Here is an 18,853-nt window from a genome sequence, read left to right as displayed (position 1 = left end):
TTCTGATCATAAAACCATTTTATTCAGAAGCATTATGAAAGTCATTTCACATAAAAATGGTCACGCCAGATCAGACCTGTGTTCTCTAAACCAAATGTCTCGGCTCCAAACAGGAATTCCTGTACGAGGAATTACAAGAACAGGGAAAGCATATGGTGTTTTGACATTACCAAAACTTTCAGAAATAAGTGGCTAAGGTACTTACAAACTTGTTTACAAGCCCATCATAGACTTTATTTTTTGAATTTGCCCAGTTGAATCTGGAGCCTGAATATTTTTCTGTATTTAGAGTGCTTTGTGTCAGGGATTTCAGCAACTGAAGTAAGGTTGCATAAATACATATATAACTCCTTTGTTTTGAATCTGTTCTATTTGCTGCTCCCTAATTCTCGGAAAAGAAGTGATGGTGAAAGTTGCTCCCTGGTCATAGATTTTTCTGATTCTTATGCCTTTATAGGCATGTAACATATCATATCATAATGGCTTCAAACTGCACCAGGGAAGGTTCAGACTGGACGTTAGGAAATACTACTTCTCTGAAAGGGTGGTCAGGCACTGGAATGGTCTGCCCAGGGAGGTGATGGAGTCACCAACCCTGGCGGTGTTCAAGGAACGTTTGGATGTTGTGTTGAGGGACATGGTTTAATGAGAACCATTGGTGATGGATGAATGGTTGGACTGGACGATCCTGTGGGTCTTTTCCAACCTTAGCGATTCTATGATTCTATGATTCCTCAGTTGATTTACTTTCCTTAGCCTGAAGAGGTGCCATCTGTTAGTGTGCAGTTCCGTAAGGACAGGCTACAGATGCACAAGAGAGTTTCTGCCTGTCACGGGTTCATATCAGGGAGAAAGCTCTTGCAGAGAATTCCTTCCCTAAGGCTTGTCAGAGGTCTTTCACAGCACACATTCATTCCAAATTAAATGAATATTAGAAGTCGGCTTAATGGTGCCACCAGCAACTCTTTCAGAGCAATGAAGGACAAATGCCAAGATTCATTTAGCTCAGTGACTTCTTAATGTGAGTCAAGAATCACAGAAGAGCTTGGAAGGGACCTTCAGCATCATCCAAATCCAACCCCCTGCTGTGGACAGGAGCATCTCCCATTAGAAGGAGTTTAGAAGGAGCTTCTTAGTACTTCGGTGTTTCTTTTATATTCCTGTGCTGGTTTTTTGTTGTTGTTGTTGTTGTTTTGTTGTTTTTTTTCCCCCAAGATGGGAACAACAATGCTACATCAAGTGGCACTTTAAAGAGCAGAAGTATGCAAAATATGTCTCTGATTTAAAGACTTTTTAATAGGGAAATCCAGGAGATTAGCATTTCTCTGACTTTAGTCATTGATTTTTCACTGCAACTGCTTGCGTCATTAGATGCAAGAGTTAATCATTCTTGATATTTTTACTGCTAGAGAGTTCCTGTACAGATAATGTTGGATACTACTGATACTAATGACAGCAGTTTTATTTATAGCTGTGCTCCATACTACTGTGTAAGTAGTAGGGGAGTACTCTGGGATGAGGTAGAAGTATTGGCGTAGCATCAAGGAATTATAGATTATACTCACAAACTGTGTTAAAGAACATTAGTAAGGTAGCATTCCAGTTTTAGGAACTGCAAAAAATGAGCCTGTCTGTGCAGTCTTTATCTGATCAACTGCATGCTAATCTAGTCCACTCCACTGTCTTTTAAGTGGAGTCTTTTCAGATGTTAAAGGATTCTCCAGAGTGAGTGTGCAACACTGAGCAAACTCTTTCCTCATCAGAAGAATTCCTGCTCTATAGTCAGAACAACCACCGTGTTACAAAAATTTGAGGCCTGTAACTGGTCATGTCTCCCAGGGGTCAGTGCTGGGTCTGTTCTTGTTCAACATCTTCATCAACAACCTGGATGAAAGGATAGAGCCCACCCTCAGTCAGTTTGCTGATGATACAAAGCAGGGAGGAGTGGCTGACACACTCCAAGGCTGTGCTACCATTCAATGAAACCCAGACAGACTGGAGAGCTGGGCAGGGAGGAACCTGATGAGGTTTAACAAGAAGAAGTGTAGAGTCTTGCACCTGGGAGGGAAAAATTGCTTGTACCAGTAGAGGCTGGAGGATGACCTGCTGGAGAGAAGCTCTTCAGAGAAGGACCTGAAGGTCCTGGTGGACGACAGGTTGGCCATGAGGCAGAAGTGTGCCCTGGTGGCCAAGATGCAAATGGAATTCATGAAAAGGAGCATGACCAGCAGGTCAAGGGAGGTGATCCTCCCTCTTTACTCTGCCCTGGTCAGGCCTCACCTGGAGTACTGTATCCAGTTTTGGTCTCCCCAGTACAAAAATGACAGGGATCTCCTGGAAACAGTGCCGCAGAGAGCCACAAGGATGATAAAGGGCCTGGAGCATCTCCCCTGTGAGGAAAGGCTGAGTGACCTGAGTCTGTTCAGCCTTGAGAAAAGACGACTGAGAGAGGATTGATGAATGTTTATAAATATCTAAGGTGTGGGATGCAAAGTGACAAGGCTAGACTTTTCAGTGATGCGTGGTAACAGGACAAGGGGAAATGACCACAAACCAAAGCATAGAAAGTTTCACACAAATGTGTGTAAGAACTTCTTCACAGCGATGGTGACGGAGCACTGGAACAGGCTGCCCAGGGAGGTTGTGGAGACTCCTTCTCTGGAGGAGTTCAAGACCCATCTAGATGCCTACCTGTGCAATCTGGTCTAGGGAGCCTGTTTGGGCAGGGGGGTTGGACTCAGTAATCTCTGGAGGTCCCTTCCACCCCCTACAATTCTGTGAAATCTGTGAAATCTTCTATCCTTCTCTTACAGTGTTAATGAGTTGTGTAGGTAATGTCTGGCACCACAATCCACAGAGAACGAATAAGAGAGAAAGCCCATGGTAGGGGAGAACTGATTTGTTGTCTGCTGGAACTTCATTTGGTGCAGGCCAAGATTCTGGACATAGTGGTGCTTGAGGAGTGTTGGAGAAGTTATCAGTTACCATTTATATACTGTTTGTCTTGTTCTGCCTGTGAAAATTGATAATTTGTATTAATACTAAAGCATTCCCTGAAACAACATAGTTTAAAAACTCATCCTGCAGACAAGGTACTAAAGTATTCTCTGAAACTGCATACTTTTAAAACTCAGTGCAGTGAAAGACTTAGTCATCTGTCTTCCCAGCTGTGTACATCTGTATGCACCGGGATTTTGATATTTACATGTTGCTTGTAACTAACAGCCAAGGTTAAAAAGCTGAAATTCTATTTTGCTAGAATTACATTAAACAAGGAAAACAAGACAGCATTTTGTGAGTTCACTCTTTGGTATCTGGCCCCACTCACAGTGGCACTCTGATATTTGGGCCGTTAGGTGCATGAATGGATAAACATTTTCAAAAAAAGTGGGATGATGCTATGGGAATGGTAGCATCTGCTATGAGATGTGGTTTCCCCCGCATGAAACTGGCAGCTACGGCCACAGAAAAGAAGACACTGCATCACTGCTTTTGTTTTTCTGTTGAGGTTAAGACCTGAAATGAGCTGGAAAATGAGAATCTTGCTTCCTGGGAAAAACTGAGGGTTTTTCTGCCATGAGGAAGAGCAGCCCTTGTAAGAGAGATTTGTCCCACAGGTGAAGGGAAGTTGGAGAAATTGGGAAATACACTAAAATCTGGTTTTGGTTTGTTGTTTGTTTTTTTCTTTATATCCTAAGTAAAAAGCAAACTATGGAAGGATTTTCTTCCACAAGCTTATAAGCTCCAAAATATACAACAGCTCCAAAACACACAACATAAAGTAAGCAAACTAAAATGTCCGGGGTTGTTTTGTTTTAGGTAAATTATGATCTTTATTTTTGTTTCAGTGCAGGCGATCACTTTGACCACTGAAGTGTCTGGCTTTTTAGACTCTCCTTAATACTTTCTTATCACTTGAGCCACATAATTTGTATGTTGAATCCTCTAGCATCTTTTCAAACTGTGAGGCCTGTAAGAAATTAGTGTAGATGCAGATGAGAGCAAAGCAATGACAGCTGCTTGAATGACAATGGACAAAGTTGTATGGAATTTGCAAAGAATCAAATCTACTCAACTTTTACAGATGCTGGGTATATCAAACTCTTTTTAGGTTTCACTGAGGCAATGATACTATTTTCCTGAAATAGCAATGTTACACTTTGTAATTTGAGAGCATAATTGGGCCCTTCAGAGGAATGTCAATTGGAAAAGAAGAAACATAACCACAATAAATTAACCTACTAAGACTTAGAAGGGTTTTTATTGCAGTTGTTTACCATGATTTCAAATTAGAGGCTGAGACTATAGGTCTAGCCTTGTGTCTGGAGGTGACTGGAACAGTTAATGCTGATGTGGCTGAGAGGACCTTTGCTCCTTCTTCCCCCACCAAGCATCACCAACTTATCCAGTTTGTCTCCCTTAGGCACAGATCCACTCCTGTATTGGGAATGCTGGGATATGAGCCTTCTGAGTAGGGATCAGCTTCAATGAGAAATTAGCTGCCGGTGTTTGGTCCTGCTAGGGCTCTGCTCGTGCTCCTTGCAGCTGGCAGCAGGTGTTTTCCCTGGCTACTCTTTTGTCCTCAGCCCACATTTGGGAGAGTGAAGGAGAAGCGCTGAGTTCTGGCTCACTATCAAAAATGGCTGAGAAAGCCCTTGTATGCTGGATGTACATTCCTAGGATACCCAGCAATTTGCTTACTGTTAAAGGCTAAAACTGTACTTGACTAGCACTGCATAAACTTTGTGTCAACCTTTTATAAACTCAAGATGTGTACAGAAATTCTAGTGAATTTTGTCTTGATCAGAAGATTGTTCACTGAAGGAGATTTTAGGCACTGAGATGCTTCTCTGTAATCTTTCATCATTTGTATCTGCCAAAACAACATCCTTTTTGCTCTGTTTTTATCACCCACTGATTCTGTCCTGCATTTTGCCCGTATTGTGAACTCAAGCTAACTGTAGTTGAATTACAGAGGGCACTTCATGTGAAATCAGGCAGAGAATGTAGTGGCTCTCCACTTTTCGGAATAAATAGATAAATAAATAAATAGATCTTTTGAAGCCACCATGCTTGGACTACAATGAAGTTTCAGGATGACTCATTACTGAACTGTGAGATGGTTATAATTTCTGATGCTCAACTCTGAACACTTCTGCCTGCTTTTTGACGCGTGTGATAAAAGCAATAATAGTTTAATGAAGAATGTTGGACAGTTTTCATACCTTAGTAAGGAAGCAAAGGCAGATCAAGTGTAAATAATTGGGAGCTGAAGTGGATACTTTGTGAGATATGAGTACTAAAATGATATAAAATTTAAAGTGGCAAAGCTACTGTGAAAACGGAAGTGAGGAACAAACAGAAGCTACAGATCCAAGGACTTGGGATAGAGGAAGGAAACTTCTGCAAAAATCTCCATAAACAGAAAAAAATGCCTTAGAAGAGGCTTCTTTGGTAAATAGGGCATGGATGGAAGCCTAGGTAGGAAGCATGATGCTTTTTAGTAGATACAAGCAGGTACTTTTGGAAAAGAAAGTAAAATAACACTGAACAAAGAGTAGTTTTGAAAATGACGTAATCTTTAAAAAAACAACACAGAGGAACCCAATGCGCCACCACCTTACTTCCTTCTCACTGAGACAATCTGTGTACTCCTGTTGCACAGGAAACAGCATGAGAACAAGAGCTCATAAAAAAAATACCATTCTTCTCTGACACTCTTGGGCAATTCTCTAGATTCTGAAAGTGTTTTGGCTATTGCTGTTTTTAATGAAAAGTTGTTGCAAGCAGATATAAGTAAACATACAAAACCCTTAAGACGTTGAAATCTTCAGTCAAAGTATCTCAAGGGAAGTATCTTAAAATTCGTGTTCTGTCAGAGTTTGGATGGTTGTACTGCAAGGTAGAGACTATAAATGTGAAATATCTTCCTCAATCTTTGCTCTCACAAGACACAAATTGCTTCAGTGTTATTCATCTGCATTCATATGAACGGGTGAAACCAGCTGTCAGCAATAACTTAGCATTAACTGCTCTTCGATTAGTATAATGCACATTTCTAGATGGTGTAATGCTCAGCTGTGAATTTCAGAGCTTCCTCAAGCGAAGAATTAATTCCACATAACATCTCCGAAAAGTGCTGTAACTAATGCAAATGCTGCTTTATTATCCATCTTAAGTATATGTATTGCCTAGACAAATTCTGTGAGAACAAGTCAAGAAGGGAGTTTAAAGAGAACTGAGAGCCTAATAAAGGCAGTGCTTATTTACAGAAAGACAGCTAGGCTCATTCACCATTGCCTTAATAGTCAGGCAGAGATTTAGGATTGAAGGACAGATGCTAAGTTTTTCTCTACCTTGCTGGTAAAATCTCCTGCTGTAAGCATAGTCATGTATTTATGGTACTTATGGATTCACTGTTTTCTCTGTAGTACTAGTACAGAAGGTATTTCACGGAATGCCCCAGGAACCTTTAAGATTCATTGGATTGCATGTGGTGTAGCACACACACCTCAGGGACCTTCATGAACGCTGCAAGTAAAGCAAGATTATATGGGCTAACTCTGATGAGAAGGCACTGAGATCAAAAAGTGGAGAAAGAAATAGATTGGAAATGTAGTCAGCATGACCCTGATTGTTAAAACAGGTGTACCCAAGTGCTCTCAATCTAAGAGGCTGCCACTCCACCTCTGGTACTTCACATACAGAGCAGTATATCTGGAATGAGGTACATCTGATTGCTGTATCTCTGGACCTTCCGTGGGTAGGGCCTCTTCCCTGCATAGCAAATTCACAAGTGCAATCTACTAATGAGATACATCAGCATAATTGCATTTCTTTTTCTGACCTGAGTCAAACATACCCTTATTAATAGAGGGCATTTGGATTGTGTTTTTTCCTGTGAAAACAAAGTAAGTTGTTCCGACTGAGAAATGCTGCCAAGATACTCTTTCTGCTGTGTCTGATGTCTGCTAATGAACAGGACAGCAGGGCTGATTTTCTCATGTTTAACATTCAGGTCCTATTGCACCTGTCAGTCCTGAAAGATATGTTGAGATGTTAACGTGGACTGACTGCCTGATCTGTAGGGATAGCACATGCTAGTGAAGTCTTGTACATAAATGTTTTAAGTTTTGTGTTTTATGTGTCCTCTACGGTCCTTATTGACCCCAGAACAAGGTATCTTGTGTGGGCTGCCAGACAGACAAGCTAAATGAGCCTCTCTGGAAAGTCTTGACGCAATTAGCCTCTCATTTCTACTGGGGTATCTGAATTTGCGTGTATGATTGGAGTGTGTGAATGTTGTTGGGGGGAGGTATTCACAGAAGTGGTGTTAGAACAACACTGAAGGTCCATTTTGTGAGTTTATCTAAGTATACCCTTTTCTCCCCTTTCTCTTCTCCTTTCCTTCCTCCCTTCTCTTCTCCCCTTTACTGTCAGGAAGGGCCACCTCTGAAGGTCCACTTCAGTACAGCCTGGCACCAACACAGACGGACGTCAACAGCAGTTACAACAGTGAGTCAATTTGCAATCAAGGAAGTCCTTGAAAAGATGTTGTTTGATGTGCATGTGGAAGGTGCAAGAACTCTGCAATGGGCTTTGGGAGGAGGGGCAGAGAAGGTCTGTTGATCCTAGCTCCATCTGGTTGGAGCAGTCTACAAGCTTTTAATGCATCACTAAAAGCATTGGGTAAACTTTTCCTGAAAGTCAGAGAGAGCCTGATATGTGAGGGCTAGTGTAATTTACTGACACAATAGGCTGTAAGAGCTGAATGCTCCTCAGAGAAAACTAGCCACCATGAAAGCTTAAGACACTTAGCAGACTGGAGAAGACACTTGAAGCCATGCATAAACAAGGCTTTCCATTGAATTGTCACTTGCCTGCTCTTGTTCTTGGTGTAAGGGCTGCTAGTCTCAGATGACGGCAGGAGTACTGATCTGCTTTAGGACAGGAAATGATATCCTTCATGCAGGCTTGAGGTAATTTAGCTGCTACTGCTTCAATTCTGTGGTGCTCCCTGGGGCACCTGACAGAGAAAATGAGCCCTTGTTTGGTGTAAGACTGCCTCACGAATTATGCACACACAACGTTATTCAGTGTTTGCAATCCCAGCTCTCAGTAGCTACCCAGTCATGACATGTTTATGCCCTTGGTGGTTTGGGGTGCTTTGGGGTATTGATAAAGAAAGTTTGCTGGACCTTGCTATGAATGTACATATGTGGCTTAAAGCTCTAGGAATAGAGTCCGGACAGATGATGATTATTTTTAATATAGTTTCTATCCTAATAGTTACAGACACTGGAATTGTACTTGTGCATACTCTACTTTTCATCTTACCTGCAAAACTATCCAGCCTCCTTCTAATGCTTTCTTTTCGTAATTTGTGCTACAGACTTGGGTAATGAAAAATGTTAATTGACAGACCTATTAATGAGAAACTGGTCTTAATTTGAGCAACTGCTTCAGTCATTTTGATCTTACAAGAATCATAGTGGATTACTTTCACCTCTTTAGGGAGTGAATGGCACCTGAAAGACATCAAGGAACTTGAAACCTTTGAAAAACTCAGTGATAATGGTGGTATCAGAGTCAGAAGACTTGGAAGGTTCAGACCTCTGCTGCATTTCTGTCTAAAGATGGTCTTTTTTGGTTCATAGCTCTTATTTTCTATAAAGATTTAAGGGGATGATGCTCCTTGTAATTTGACATCCACCAGCTGTTCCTGGCAGTGGAGAGTACTTTTTCTGTAGGAAATTTAGGATTGTTTTCTTTAAATTTGCTGTGACAGATCAAATAATTGGGAAGGAACAAAAAGAAAACCTGTACGAGCTATGTGTGAAAATGTCACTTTTTGGTACTCCTTCACACTGCTGTCATGCAAACAAATTTTGGGGCCAGCGTATTTAGTGTTGAGTAAACATCTGCTTCGGCAATGCCTGTCCCAGGAGGTTCAATGGTCAGGGCTGACAGATGCAGGAGGCAGCAGCAGGTGCAGAAACCCTGGCCTTGGGTTGCTCTGTCTGCGCAGCCACATCAGTTCCTGTGGTTGCAGAGGCCGCTGAGGCCACAGAGGCTGCAGCTCTGTGCTAGGTGGAGGCTATGACACAGTCCTTACCAAGCAGTTTCAGCCACTGTTGGGAGCAGTGGAGAGACAGTGCCCTCGCTCCCCAACCACCACTCCTGTGCCAACCTCTGGGTGTCCTGCAGAGTGAGGAGGGGGAACCTCTGCTGATCTACAGCCCCCTCAGCCTTCTGTACCCAGCACTGAGTAAAGGCCATGTCTATAGCCTGCCCTAGGCTGCTGTGTGCCCAGGACCCTCCCCACTGAGGCACTGTCCTCTTCCTCAGGTCTCACCTGGAGGCAGCAGAGTGCTCAGGGCCATCCGCTGGACTCTTTCTGTTGTCCCAGCCCAGCAGCTCAGAGAGCACCAGTCCCAGTCCAAGTACTTCCCTTTTATTCAGAGCTTGGGAAAGAAATGAGCAGTCTTGGGGAAGGACGATGATGGGAGATGGGGAAGGAAGGGTGTTAAGGTAGTAGCAGCTGGCACTGGGGCTCTCTGGAAGACTATAATGTTTCAACACCGAGATGGAAACTGAGAGCCTCTGCTGTGCTGCCAATGGATGTGGCAATGTCTCCATGCAAGCATGATGTTATTAGCACTTGCCCTGCCCTGATGGAGGAGGATCCACCTCCATTGGTTCTTCCTCTGGAGGTAGATCCACTTCCATGGGCTCGACATCACCTTCAGGGGGATCAGCATCCATTGGCTCACATTCGCTGCTGCTTCCCTGGAGCCTAAATTTCTTTGCTGGTGGAGGAGAGGCCTTGCACCGAGATCTGGATGAATTCACGGATGGCCACTATCTGCATGAATAAAAGCAAGGGCTAAGTTCTGCACCAGGGATGGAACAGCTCTTGCTCTATGTACAGTCTGGGAGACAAGTGGCTGGAGACCAGCCCCACAAAAAGGGACCATGGGGTTCTGTCTGACAGTGAGTTGAACATGAGGCAGCAGTGTGCCCTGGAGCCCAAAGGGCCAACTGTACCCTGGGGTGCAGCAGGCCCAGTGCTGCCACCGGGCGAGGGGAGGGGCTTGCCCCTTCTACTCTGCACTGTGCAGCCTCACCTCCAGCACTGCCTGCAGTTGGGTGCCACAGTACATGAAGGGCATGCAACTATTAGAGCGTGTCCAAAGGAGGGCTACAGATTTGGTGAAGGATCAGGAGGGCAAGGCTGTAGACAGGGAAAATAATATTAATTGCATGAAACAAAAAGTGACACCTGCTCCTCTGTGCTCCTGACATGTGTTTTCCTCTTAGTGATTCCCTGGGACCTGAGATATTTGGCCTGACATGACAAAATGGTATCTGAGAAAGGAGCCTGTGTGCTAAAGGAGTAGTGGACAAGTGGATGATCTGGAGGAGAGGAAATATGGTGACAGTAAATGGAGTCATCACCAGAAGGGATAAGACATAGCAGAGGAGAGATCCAGTGAGCTGTTCTGGACTTCCAGAAAAGCAGTCTGGAGGGCTGAGAATGTCACAGTGACCTGAGTTTTAGCTAAACCATCTGACTCTATTTTTGCACTTACCCCGCCCGCTTTTCAAGTCAACAGGACTAATGATACCTTCTGTCCTGGACTGAGTGAGAAGTCCTTATCTGTCATTTGTTCAAAACTGACCACAAGAGCTGTATAGTTTACATCATCTCATACATTCATGTAAAGATCAGATAAGTTGCAAACTACTGCACAGTGATGGGAATATCCCTGTGTTTTCTAGCTGCGTTGTCTTCAGCACAGTTCTAACATTCTCCGTGCATCTGCTAAACACTCTGTCTTTGAAAATACAGCTTGTTGTGAACTTATTCAACTATATTTTTTAAAATTTTCCTAACAATCCATAAATATAACTGTAATAATGTTATCATAAGCTATGCTGAAATCTGATCTTGTGCTGCATGATGAACAACGGAAAATGTACAGCACAAACTAATATCTCATTGCTTTGTGACTCTTAAGCAAATAATTGGTTGTTTCTTCTTGCCATACTTTGCCTCATATGCTTGAGTGAGTCATACCATGTTTTTCTCCCTTTTTGTTTTCAGATGGTTTGTTTAAGTCCCACAGTTCGTGCAGTCTGATGATTGCCTCTGTAAACTATTGGTCGGAAGTGTTGATATCCTGGGCAGTGCATCAAACCAGATGTTTAAGCAGCTGTACCCTTAACCCCATGAACAGTTCTGTGTTAGTAAACATGTGGATATGGACCTCGAGATGAGCAACACAACTCACTGTAAAATTACAGCATGTAGTTGAGGTATCTGGACCTGCATTTGTGCCAGGTGGATTTTAAAATCAAGCGTATATCCCAAAGATTTCAGGCAGAGCACCTGGGGATTTTAGGCTGATGCAGATGTACTTCACGGTCAATGAGTGCATCTAAAATGTAGCACATGGGGTTTGCATTTTGCCAAGCTCTAGTTAGCAGTAGGAAGCAGCAACAGCTTCAGTTATAAGCAGAGTCATGGCTTGGAAGAGGATGAGCTGTTATGCACTTCTAGGGAACTTAAAAGTATCTGAAATACTTCCCTTCTTTTAATTATGATATTATAAAATATCATGTCTTCCTATTAGCTCAGTTCTCTAGTCTTCAGTTCTCTACTTGTCCAGCTCCCCTCCCCATTCCTTTCCCATCCCCTTTCCTTTCTTCTCCCATGGGCAAGTAGACGATACTGTCCTTCTGTATAGGCCCTGGGGATCAGCAAGATGCTGCTCATTCTGACAGCATTGCACCTATTGTGTAGCTAAATTGAACAGGCCAGATCCTGCAGTTGTCATTCCAAGTAGGTTTGCACAGTATTTAGAAAAGTGGTAGATATTCTCCAAGAGCTTAAGGCCATTGACTCTGATGCAACACTGTGATAAAATCTTAGGCTCTTTCAGTGGGAAGAAGGTATTGATGCATGTGTTTCAGTGACATCACATTCACTACTCTTTTATTGTGTGTTTTCAAACTTTACAGTCCGGTTAGGTTTTGATGGACACTAGCTTTTGTCTTCTGAATGTTTTTTTTTTTTCTAATTGTTCTTTCTTAGAGTGATGGGAATCTAAACTGAGAGATTATGAATTCCTGCTGTGCATACAGAGCTAATAACTATTACCTGAGGCAGGGTTTGTGGGAAGAGAAAACAGCAGATAGACCAACTGATATAGATGTGAAAAACAAACTGATTTTATGACACATTAGTACATATTCAAATCTGAAACAGCAACAGAAAATTTCAAGCAATTATGCTGCATTTTGGATTTCTTGGCTGTTGTATTTTTCAGTTTAAGGCTGCTTGTTCAGGATTTACTGAGGCTGGTTGGGTGGCTGCGATGGATTTTGGTAGGTTTGGGGATAAGTATCAGCAAGTTTAATAGTTATACTATAGTTTGTATGTTTTTTCTTGCTGTCTGTGACATGACTAGTGTGGGTTTTTATAGTGGTTGCTCATTAAAAACAAAACTAGGTGATTTGCTGAGGCATGCCAGATTTCTTTTCTGCTGTATGCCAATGATCATTAATTCTGTTGGCACAGTCCACAGGGAAAATTTAGTAAGTGAATCTACATTAACAGCAGTGCTACTGCAAGCTGATTTGTTATTACAAGAGTTAGACCCCTTTTACATTCTGTCCTCTGACTGTGATGCCTTCATTTTCTCAGCATTCTAATCAGGTCTATCACAATAGAAATGGAATGGAAAATCTTCCATGGGAGTTTCCTGTCCACAATTTTAGCATTAACAAGAAATAATAGTGCAGTGCCTGCCATGGAAGCATCTAATTCAGTTACAACTTCTGATTTCAAAAGATTGTTTTTGTTTCATTTAATGGAAGCTGCTACAGAGGTGTCACTGGCACAGACTTTGATGTCAAGATCTGCACAACAGCAGCTACCAACACAGAGTCCGATGCTCTTACTGTGTGAGGACCTTTGAAGGAAACTGAGGTGTCTGGACATCGCTCGCTTATGTTTACAGACTCCTAATGCATGCTGATATTTTCAAAACCCAAAGTGAACAAACTTGGGGTAAATTTGTAACAGGATAGGGGCATAACACTGCTGACCTCTTTCTGAGGCGATGCATGTCAGTGCTGGATAGAGGACCTCAGATTTGTTATCTGCAACACTAAAATGCCACAGCAAAAAGGCTTTTTTTTTTTTTCTGGTCAAGGGGGCAGTCAGAGCTGATGATAGAGATGGCAGAAGTTCTTGAGGAATTTGGACCTGGAAAAGAGCAAAGTGATGACCCCAAAACTGAGAAAAGTGAAATTTTATCTAAGGAGTTGTTGGATGAGATCCCCTGGGAAGCTGTTCTTAGGGACAAAGGAATGGAGCAGAGTTGGCAGCTCTCTAGGGATGCCTTTCTGAAAGCACAAGACCTGTCCATCCCCCAGCAAAAGAAATGAAGCAGAGAAGGCAGGAAACCAACATGGGTAAGAAAGAATGTGCTGATCAAAGTGAGAGATAAGAAGGAAAAGTATAGGGAGTGGAAGCGGGGATGAGTGCCTGGGAAGAATACAGGGATGCTGTCTGGACACACAGAAATGGGATCAGGAAAGCTAAGGTGCAGGTGGAACTGAACCTGGAAATGGATGTGAAAAATAACAAGAAGGGATTTTACAGGTACATTAGCTAGAAGGGAAATGCCAAGGAGACTGTACCCCTTCTGATACATGAAAATGGAGAAATGGTTTCAACAGGCATGGAGAAAGCTGAGGTACTTAACAAAATCTTTGCCTCAGCCTTCAGCAGCAGACAGACTTCCTATGTCTGTCATATCCCTGAACCTTTACATGCGGGATAGGTGAGCAAAATAATTTTCGTTGTAAAAGCAGAGCAAGTCAGAGACTACCTCATGAGACTGAAGGTGTACAAGTCTATGGAGCTGGAAGACACGCATCTCAGGGTCCTGAAGGAACTGGCTGATGTTGCCGAGCCGCTCTCCATTATATTTGAAAAGTCATGACTGTCAGATGAAGTCACCAGAAACTGGAAAAAGGGAAACATCACTCTCATTAAAAAAAAAAAAAAAGAAGAAGAAAGAATGTGGAAAGGAAGAACTACAGGCTGGTGATCCTCACATCCGTGCATGGTAAGATCTTAAAGCAGATCCTCCAGAAAGTTACGTAATGCCACATGCAAGATGAGAAAGTGATCAGAGACAGACAGTGTGTCTTAATCAAATGCAGATCATGTCTGACCAACATGGTGGCCTTCTATGACGGAAGGATGGCATCAGTGGACAAAAGAAGAGCAACTGATGTCATCTACCTGATGTTATCTGCAGATCCTTTGATATGATCCCACACCAAATACTAATCTCTAAAAGTGAGCGGTATGGATTTGAAGGCTGGACTATTTGGTGGATAAATAATTGGTTGAATAGTCATAGGCAGAGGGTTGTGGTCAATGGCTTATGTCCAAGCAGAGGCTGGTCATGAGTGGTGTCCCCCCAGGGGTCTGCCTTCAGGCTGATGCTCTTCAACATTTTGGTCAATAACATAGTGGAATCCAGTGCACCCTCAGCAAATTTGCTGATGACACCAAGCTGAGTGGTACACTTGGTACAACAGAAAAAAAGGATGCTGTCTGACGGGAGCTGGACAAGCTTGAGAAGTGGGCCCATATGAACCAAATAGAGTTCACAAATCCAAGTGCTAGGTGTTGACTTTGCATAGAAGCAATCCCAGATATGTATACAGACTGCGAGAAGAACACATTGAGAGCAGCCCTGTGGAGAAGAACTGAAGGTTCTTGTGGACAAGAAGACAGAAACGAGCCAGCAGTGTGCACATACTGCCCAGAAGACCAGCTCTGGACTGCATCAAAGGAGGGTGGCAGCAGGGCAAGGAATGTGGTTGTCACCCCCTACTCTTCCCTCTTCAGGCCCCATCTGCAGTACTGTGTCCAGGCCTAGGGGTTCCAGTATAAGAAGGGTGTGAAGTTGTTGGAGTGGGTCCAGAGGAGGGCCACAAAGATGATCAGAGGGCTGGAGCACCTTTCTTATGATGAAAGTCTGAGGGAGCTGGTCTTGTTCAGCCTGGAGAAGACTCCTGAGAGATCTCATTGTGGCCCTCCAGTACTTAATGGAACATTGCGAACAGGAGGAAGACTGACTCTTACATGGTATGGTAGTGATAGAAAAAGGGGAAATCATTTTAAACTAAAGGAGGATAAATTTGGCTTAGATGTTAAAAAAAAAAAATATTTACTCAGAAGGCAGTGAGACACTGTCGTCGGCTACTCAGGGAAGGAAGCTCTGGATGCCCTATCTCTAGAGGTAGTAGGTATTCAAAGCCAGGTTGAATGGGGCCCTAGGCAGCCTAATCTAGAGGTGGCAATCCTGCCCATGGCAGAGGGCTGGAACTGGTGATCTTTTAAGGTCCCTTCCAATTCAAACCATTCTATGATCCTGTGATTAGATAAAAACACATGCCACTGACAGTGGGAGACTGGCAGTTCAGTGAAGTCTCAGCGTTGTTTGTACTGCTGCAATAAATATGTGTCTCAAACTGGAGGACATGGGAAGAGCATTCTTGCAATTTAGAAATTCAGGATGTAAATACTTATGAGAAGTTAAAGCTATGAAAAATTCAGGGTTGCATCTTTTTGTGTTTTGTTTTTAATTACTACCTCCAAAGAATAAATTTAAAAGATAAAAACACTTCCAGTTGTTACAGCTCTTTCCCTTCCCTTCCCTTCCCTTCCCTTCCCTTCCCTTCCCTTCCCTTCCCTTCCCTTCCCTTCCCTTCCCTTCCCTTCCCTTCCCTTCCCTTCCCTTCCCTTCCCTTCCCTTCCCTTCCCTTCCCTTCCCTTCCCTTCCCTTCCCTTCCCTTTCCTTTCTTTTTTTTCCCTTGTGAAACTCAGAGGAGACAAAATGCTGTAGGCAATGTCCCCCATCTGAGCAAGTTGTTCTGGCTCCATTGAGACCAGCTGAGCAAATCTCACAGCAGGAGAGTATTCACACCAGAAGAAGGACTTTTCATCGAAATGGAGACATTGGTATGAAACATTGTCTATAGGTAGGATTTGCTTATAGGCATTTTGTTCTGCTTAAAAAATAAATATGTAAGTAACTAAAATAACATAAAGCTCTGGTAAAATATCAGAGCATGGAAAACAAAAAAGTTCTGTTTGAAATTTTCCATCATTGCTACATTAAAACTCAAGCACATTTCCTCAGCAAGAATAAGTATTATCCAGTGATTATGTTCAGTAAGAGAGAAATTGGCCTTTAATATGTAGTTATCCATGCAGGTTGTGACTGTTCAGGAACTGGCTGGGTTGTAGGAAAAGGGCATAAACTGCAGAGGTTTACAGAAGTATACACTGTTTGGACTGAGTGAAAGCAGCCTCTTTTTTGTGGAGGAATCAAAATACTGTATCTGTGAGTCAGTACTCTTACATCTGCCTGTTTCTTTTTTAAATAGGAGAAATAGGAGATGATGGAAAAAATAAAAAGGATTAATCTGGACATGTAGGCATAGGAACTTCTACTTCAAAACATAAGAATTAATAGACATTGAAGATGGCAGTTTTGCAACATATAATTAGACTGGAATCCACTGCTATGGGAAGATTTCAAAGCCAAAAATTTAATTAAATTCAAAGAAGCATTAACAACTTGCATTAGTTACAAGATACCTAGACAGGTAATAATTAATTATGATAAAAATTCTGGAAGGGATGTAAGGGATATATTAGATACTGTGCCTTGGGTATTCATCTAATCTCTATCATGAATCAACATGAGATAATGTAGCAGACAGGCAACCTGCATTATGCTGAAAATGACTTGAGAAATACCTGGGATCGATCAATGTGAGACATAAGATTTAGAAGTCCTTGGGTCAGATCCAGGCTATCAATTGATCTAGTTTCCTTTTCTAGCTGCCTCATCTTTATTTTGGCAGAGTTAAGCCTTTCAGTGTCCAGCCTCTGATGAGTAATCTATTCTGATCATACTGTTTCAGAATGAGTCAGGAAACCTGACTTTTTAATGCAACTTTCAGAAGAATCATGTTGAGCTTGGGGTAGTTAAAGCCACCATATTGTCATATATGACAGTGTTGAGGAAGTAAGTGAGCAGGTTTAACTCTTAGCCTAGTATGATGTCAGACAATTCTGGCCAGCTCTAGGGTCTCCTACTCCCTTGCTATCAACCGTATCATAGAATCAGGGTAATTTGGGTTGGAAAGGACCTTTAAGTTCATCTCATTCCAACACCACTGCTGTAGGCAGGGACATCTCCCAGTAGAACAGGTTGCTCAAAGCCCCATTCAGCCTGACCTTGAATGCTTCCAGGGAGGGGCCATTCACAGCTTCTCTGGGCAACCTGTTTCAGTGTCTCATCACCCTCACAGTAAAGAATTTCTTCCTAATATCTAGTCTAAATCTACCTTCTTCGAGTTTAAAGCCATTTCCCCTCATACTGTTGCTCCCTGCCATTATAAAATATCCCTCCCCACCTTTCCTGTAGGCCCCCTTCATGCACTGGAAGGCCACTATAAGGTCCTCCTGGAGCCTTTTCCTCTCCAGGCTCAAGAGTCCTAGCTCTCTCAGCCTGTCTTCTAGGGGAGGTGCTCCAGACTTCTGATCATCTTCATGGCTCTCCACTGGATCTGCTCCAACAGCTCCATGTCCTTGGTGTCTCACAAGAGCAGAGCAGAGGGTCAGAATCACCTCCCTCGACCTGCTGGTCATAGTTCTCTTGATGTACCCAGGATACAGTTGGCCTTCTGGGCTACAAGCACACACTGCCTGTTCATGTTGAGTTTTTCATTAACCGACACTTCCAAATCCTTCTCCTCAGGGCTGCTCTCAAGCCATTCTCTGCTCAGCCTGTATTTATGCTTGGAATTCTCCCAACCCAGGTGCAGGACCTTGCAGTTGGCCTTGTTCAACTTCATGAGGTTGGCATGGGCCCACCTCTCAAGCCTGTTCAGGTCCCTGTGAGTGGCATCCCTTCCCTCCAGAGTCAGCAGCAAAGCACAAGTGGAGTTTAGCCCTGTGGAGTTCATACTGGAAGTCAATGCAGATCAGCTATCACACTGTAATGCAACATCTGAATGCCTCAGGACTTCAACTCTCCTTTATTTGTCAGGCACAAAGGAATTATCTGCAGTGTAAGAAATTAAGAGGTTCCTTTCAAACATTTGTTATTTATGCGCTTTGCTTGTTTACATCATGTTAAAGATAATTTGAACTAAGCCTTTAATAGCCGTTCTTTTTCCACTGTAAATAAGTTCAAATAAAGTACTTCACTGGTTAAACTACAACTCGATACACATTCTCTGTGTCATTAAATTGAGTGACTTCATGTCATTTTTGCTGCATAATGTGCACAAACACCAGCCAGCATTCGACAACATCTCTATAACAGTGCTAGCCCTGGGATCTCTGAAGCAGAAGTTTAAAACTGCTCAGGTTAGCTAACAACGCTACTCTGAAAATATCTGTCTTGCTTAGAACAACCAAGTGAATTATGGTGATGTTTTGGAGGATTTTTTGTTTGGTTTTAGTGTTTTGTTTTTTGTTTGTTTGCTTTTTTCACTGGAATGCTTTCACTATGTCACTGTCTTCAGTTACGCAATTAGATTCTGTCCTTTGCAGTGTTTTCACATAAGGCTTTTCTTTTATGAGGAAGCCCCTTTCCAGCCCTGGTTGCTGCAGATCTCTTTCCATTCTTGCACTAGCAAGGTAGGGTCCCCTTAAACATAATTTGAGTTATGTTTTCAAAGAATCAGACAACAGAGAAGAACAGAGGAGGAAGTACATTTGAGAAAAGCCACAAAAACAAGGTGG

The 18,853-nt window shown here is 42.7% G+C and overlaps 1 protein-coding gene across 1 annotated transcript in view; it reads left to right on the top strand.

Moving 5' to 3' along the window:
- Window positions 1-18,853, top strand: part of NRG1 (neuregulin 1) — a 467,599-nt gene that overhangs the window by 167,929 nt on the left and 280,817 nt on the right. Inside the window, exon 2 of the mRNA XM_040655319.2 lies at window positions 7,441-7,515. Coding sequence (XP_040511253.2) covers window positions 7,441-7,515 — 75 coding nt within the window. The remainder of the gene's footprint in view (window positions 1-7,440; window positions 7,516-18,853) is intronic.

The sequence above is a fragment of the Gallus gallus genome, chromosome Z (assembly GCF_016699485.2).
Source record: "Gallus gallus isolate bGalGal1 chromosome Z, bGalGal1.mat.broiler.GRCg7b, whole genome shotgun sequence".
Lineage (NCBI taxonomy): Eukaryota > Metazoa > Chordata > Aves > Galliformes > Phasianidae > Gallus > Gallus gallus.
Note: the sequence above shows the minus strand (reverse complement) of the source record. Positions and strands in the feature narration are given on the sequence as shown.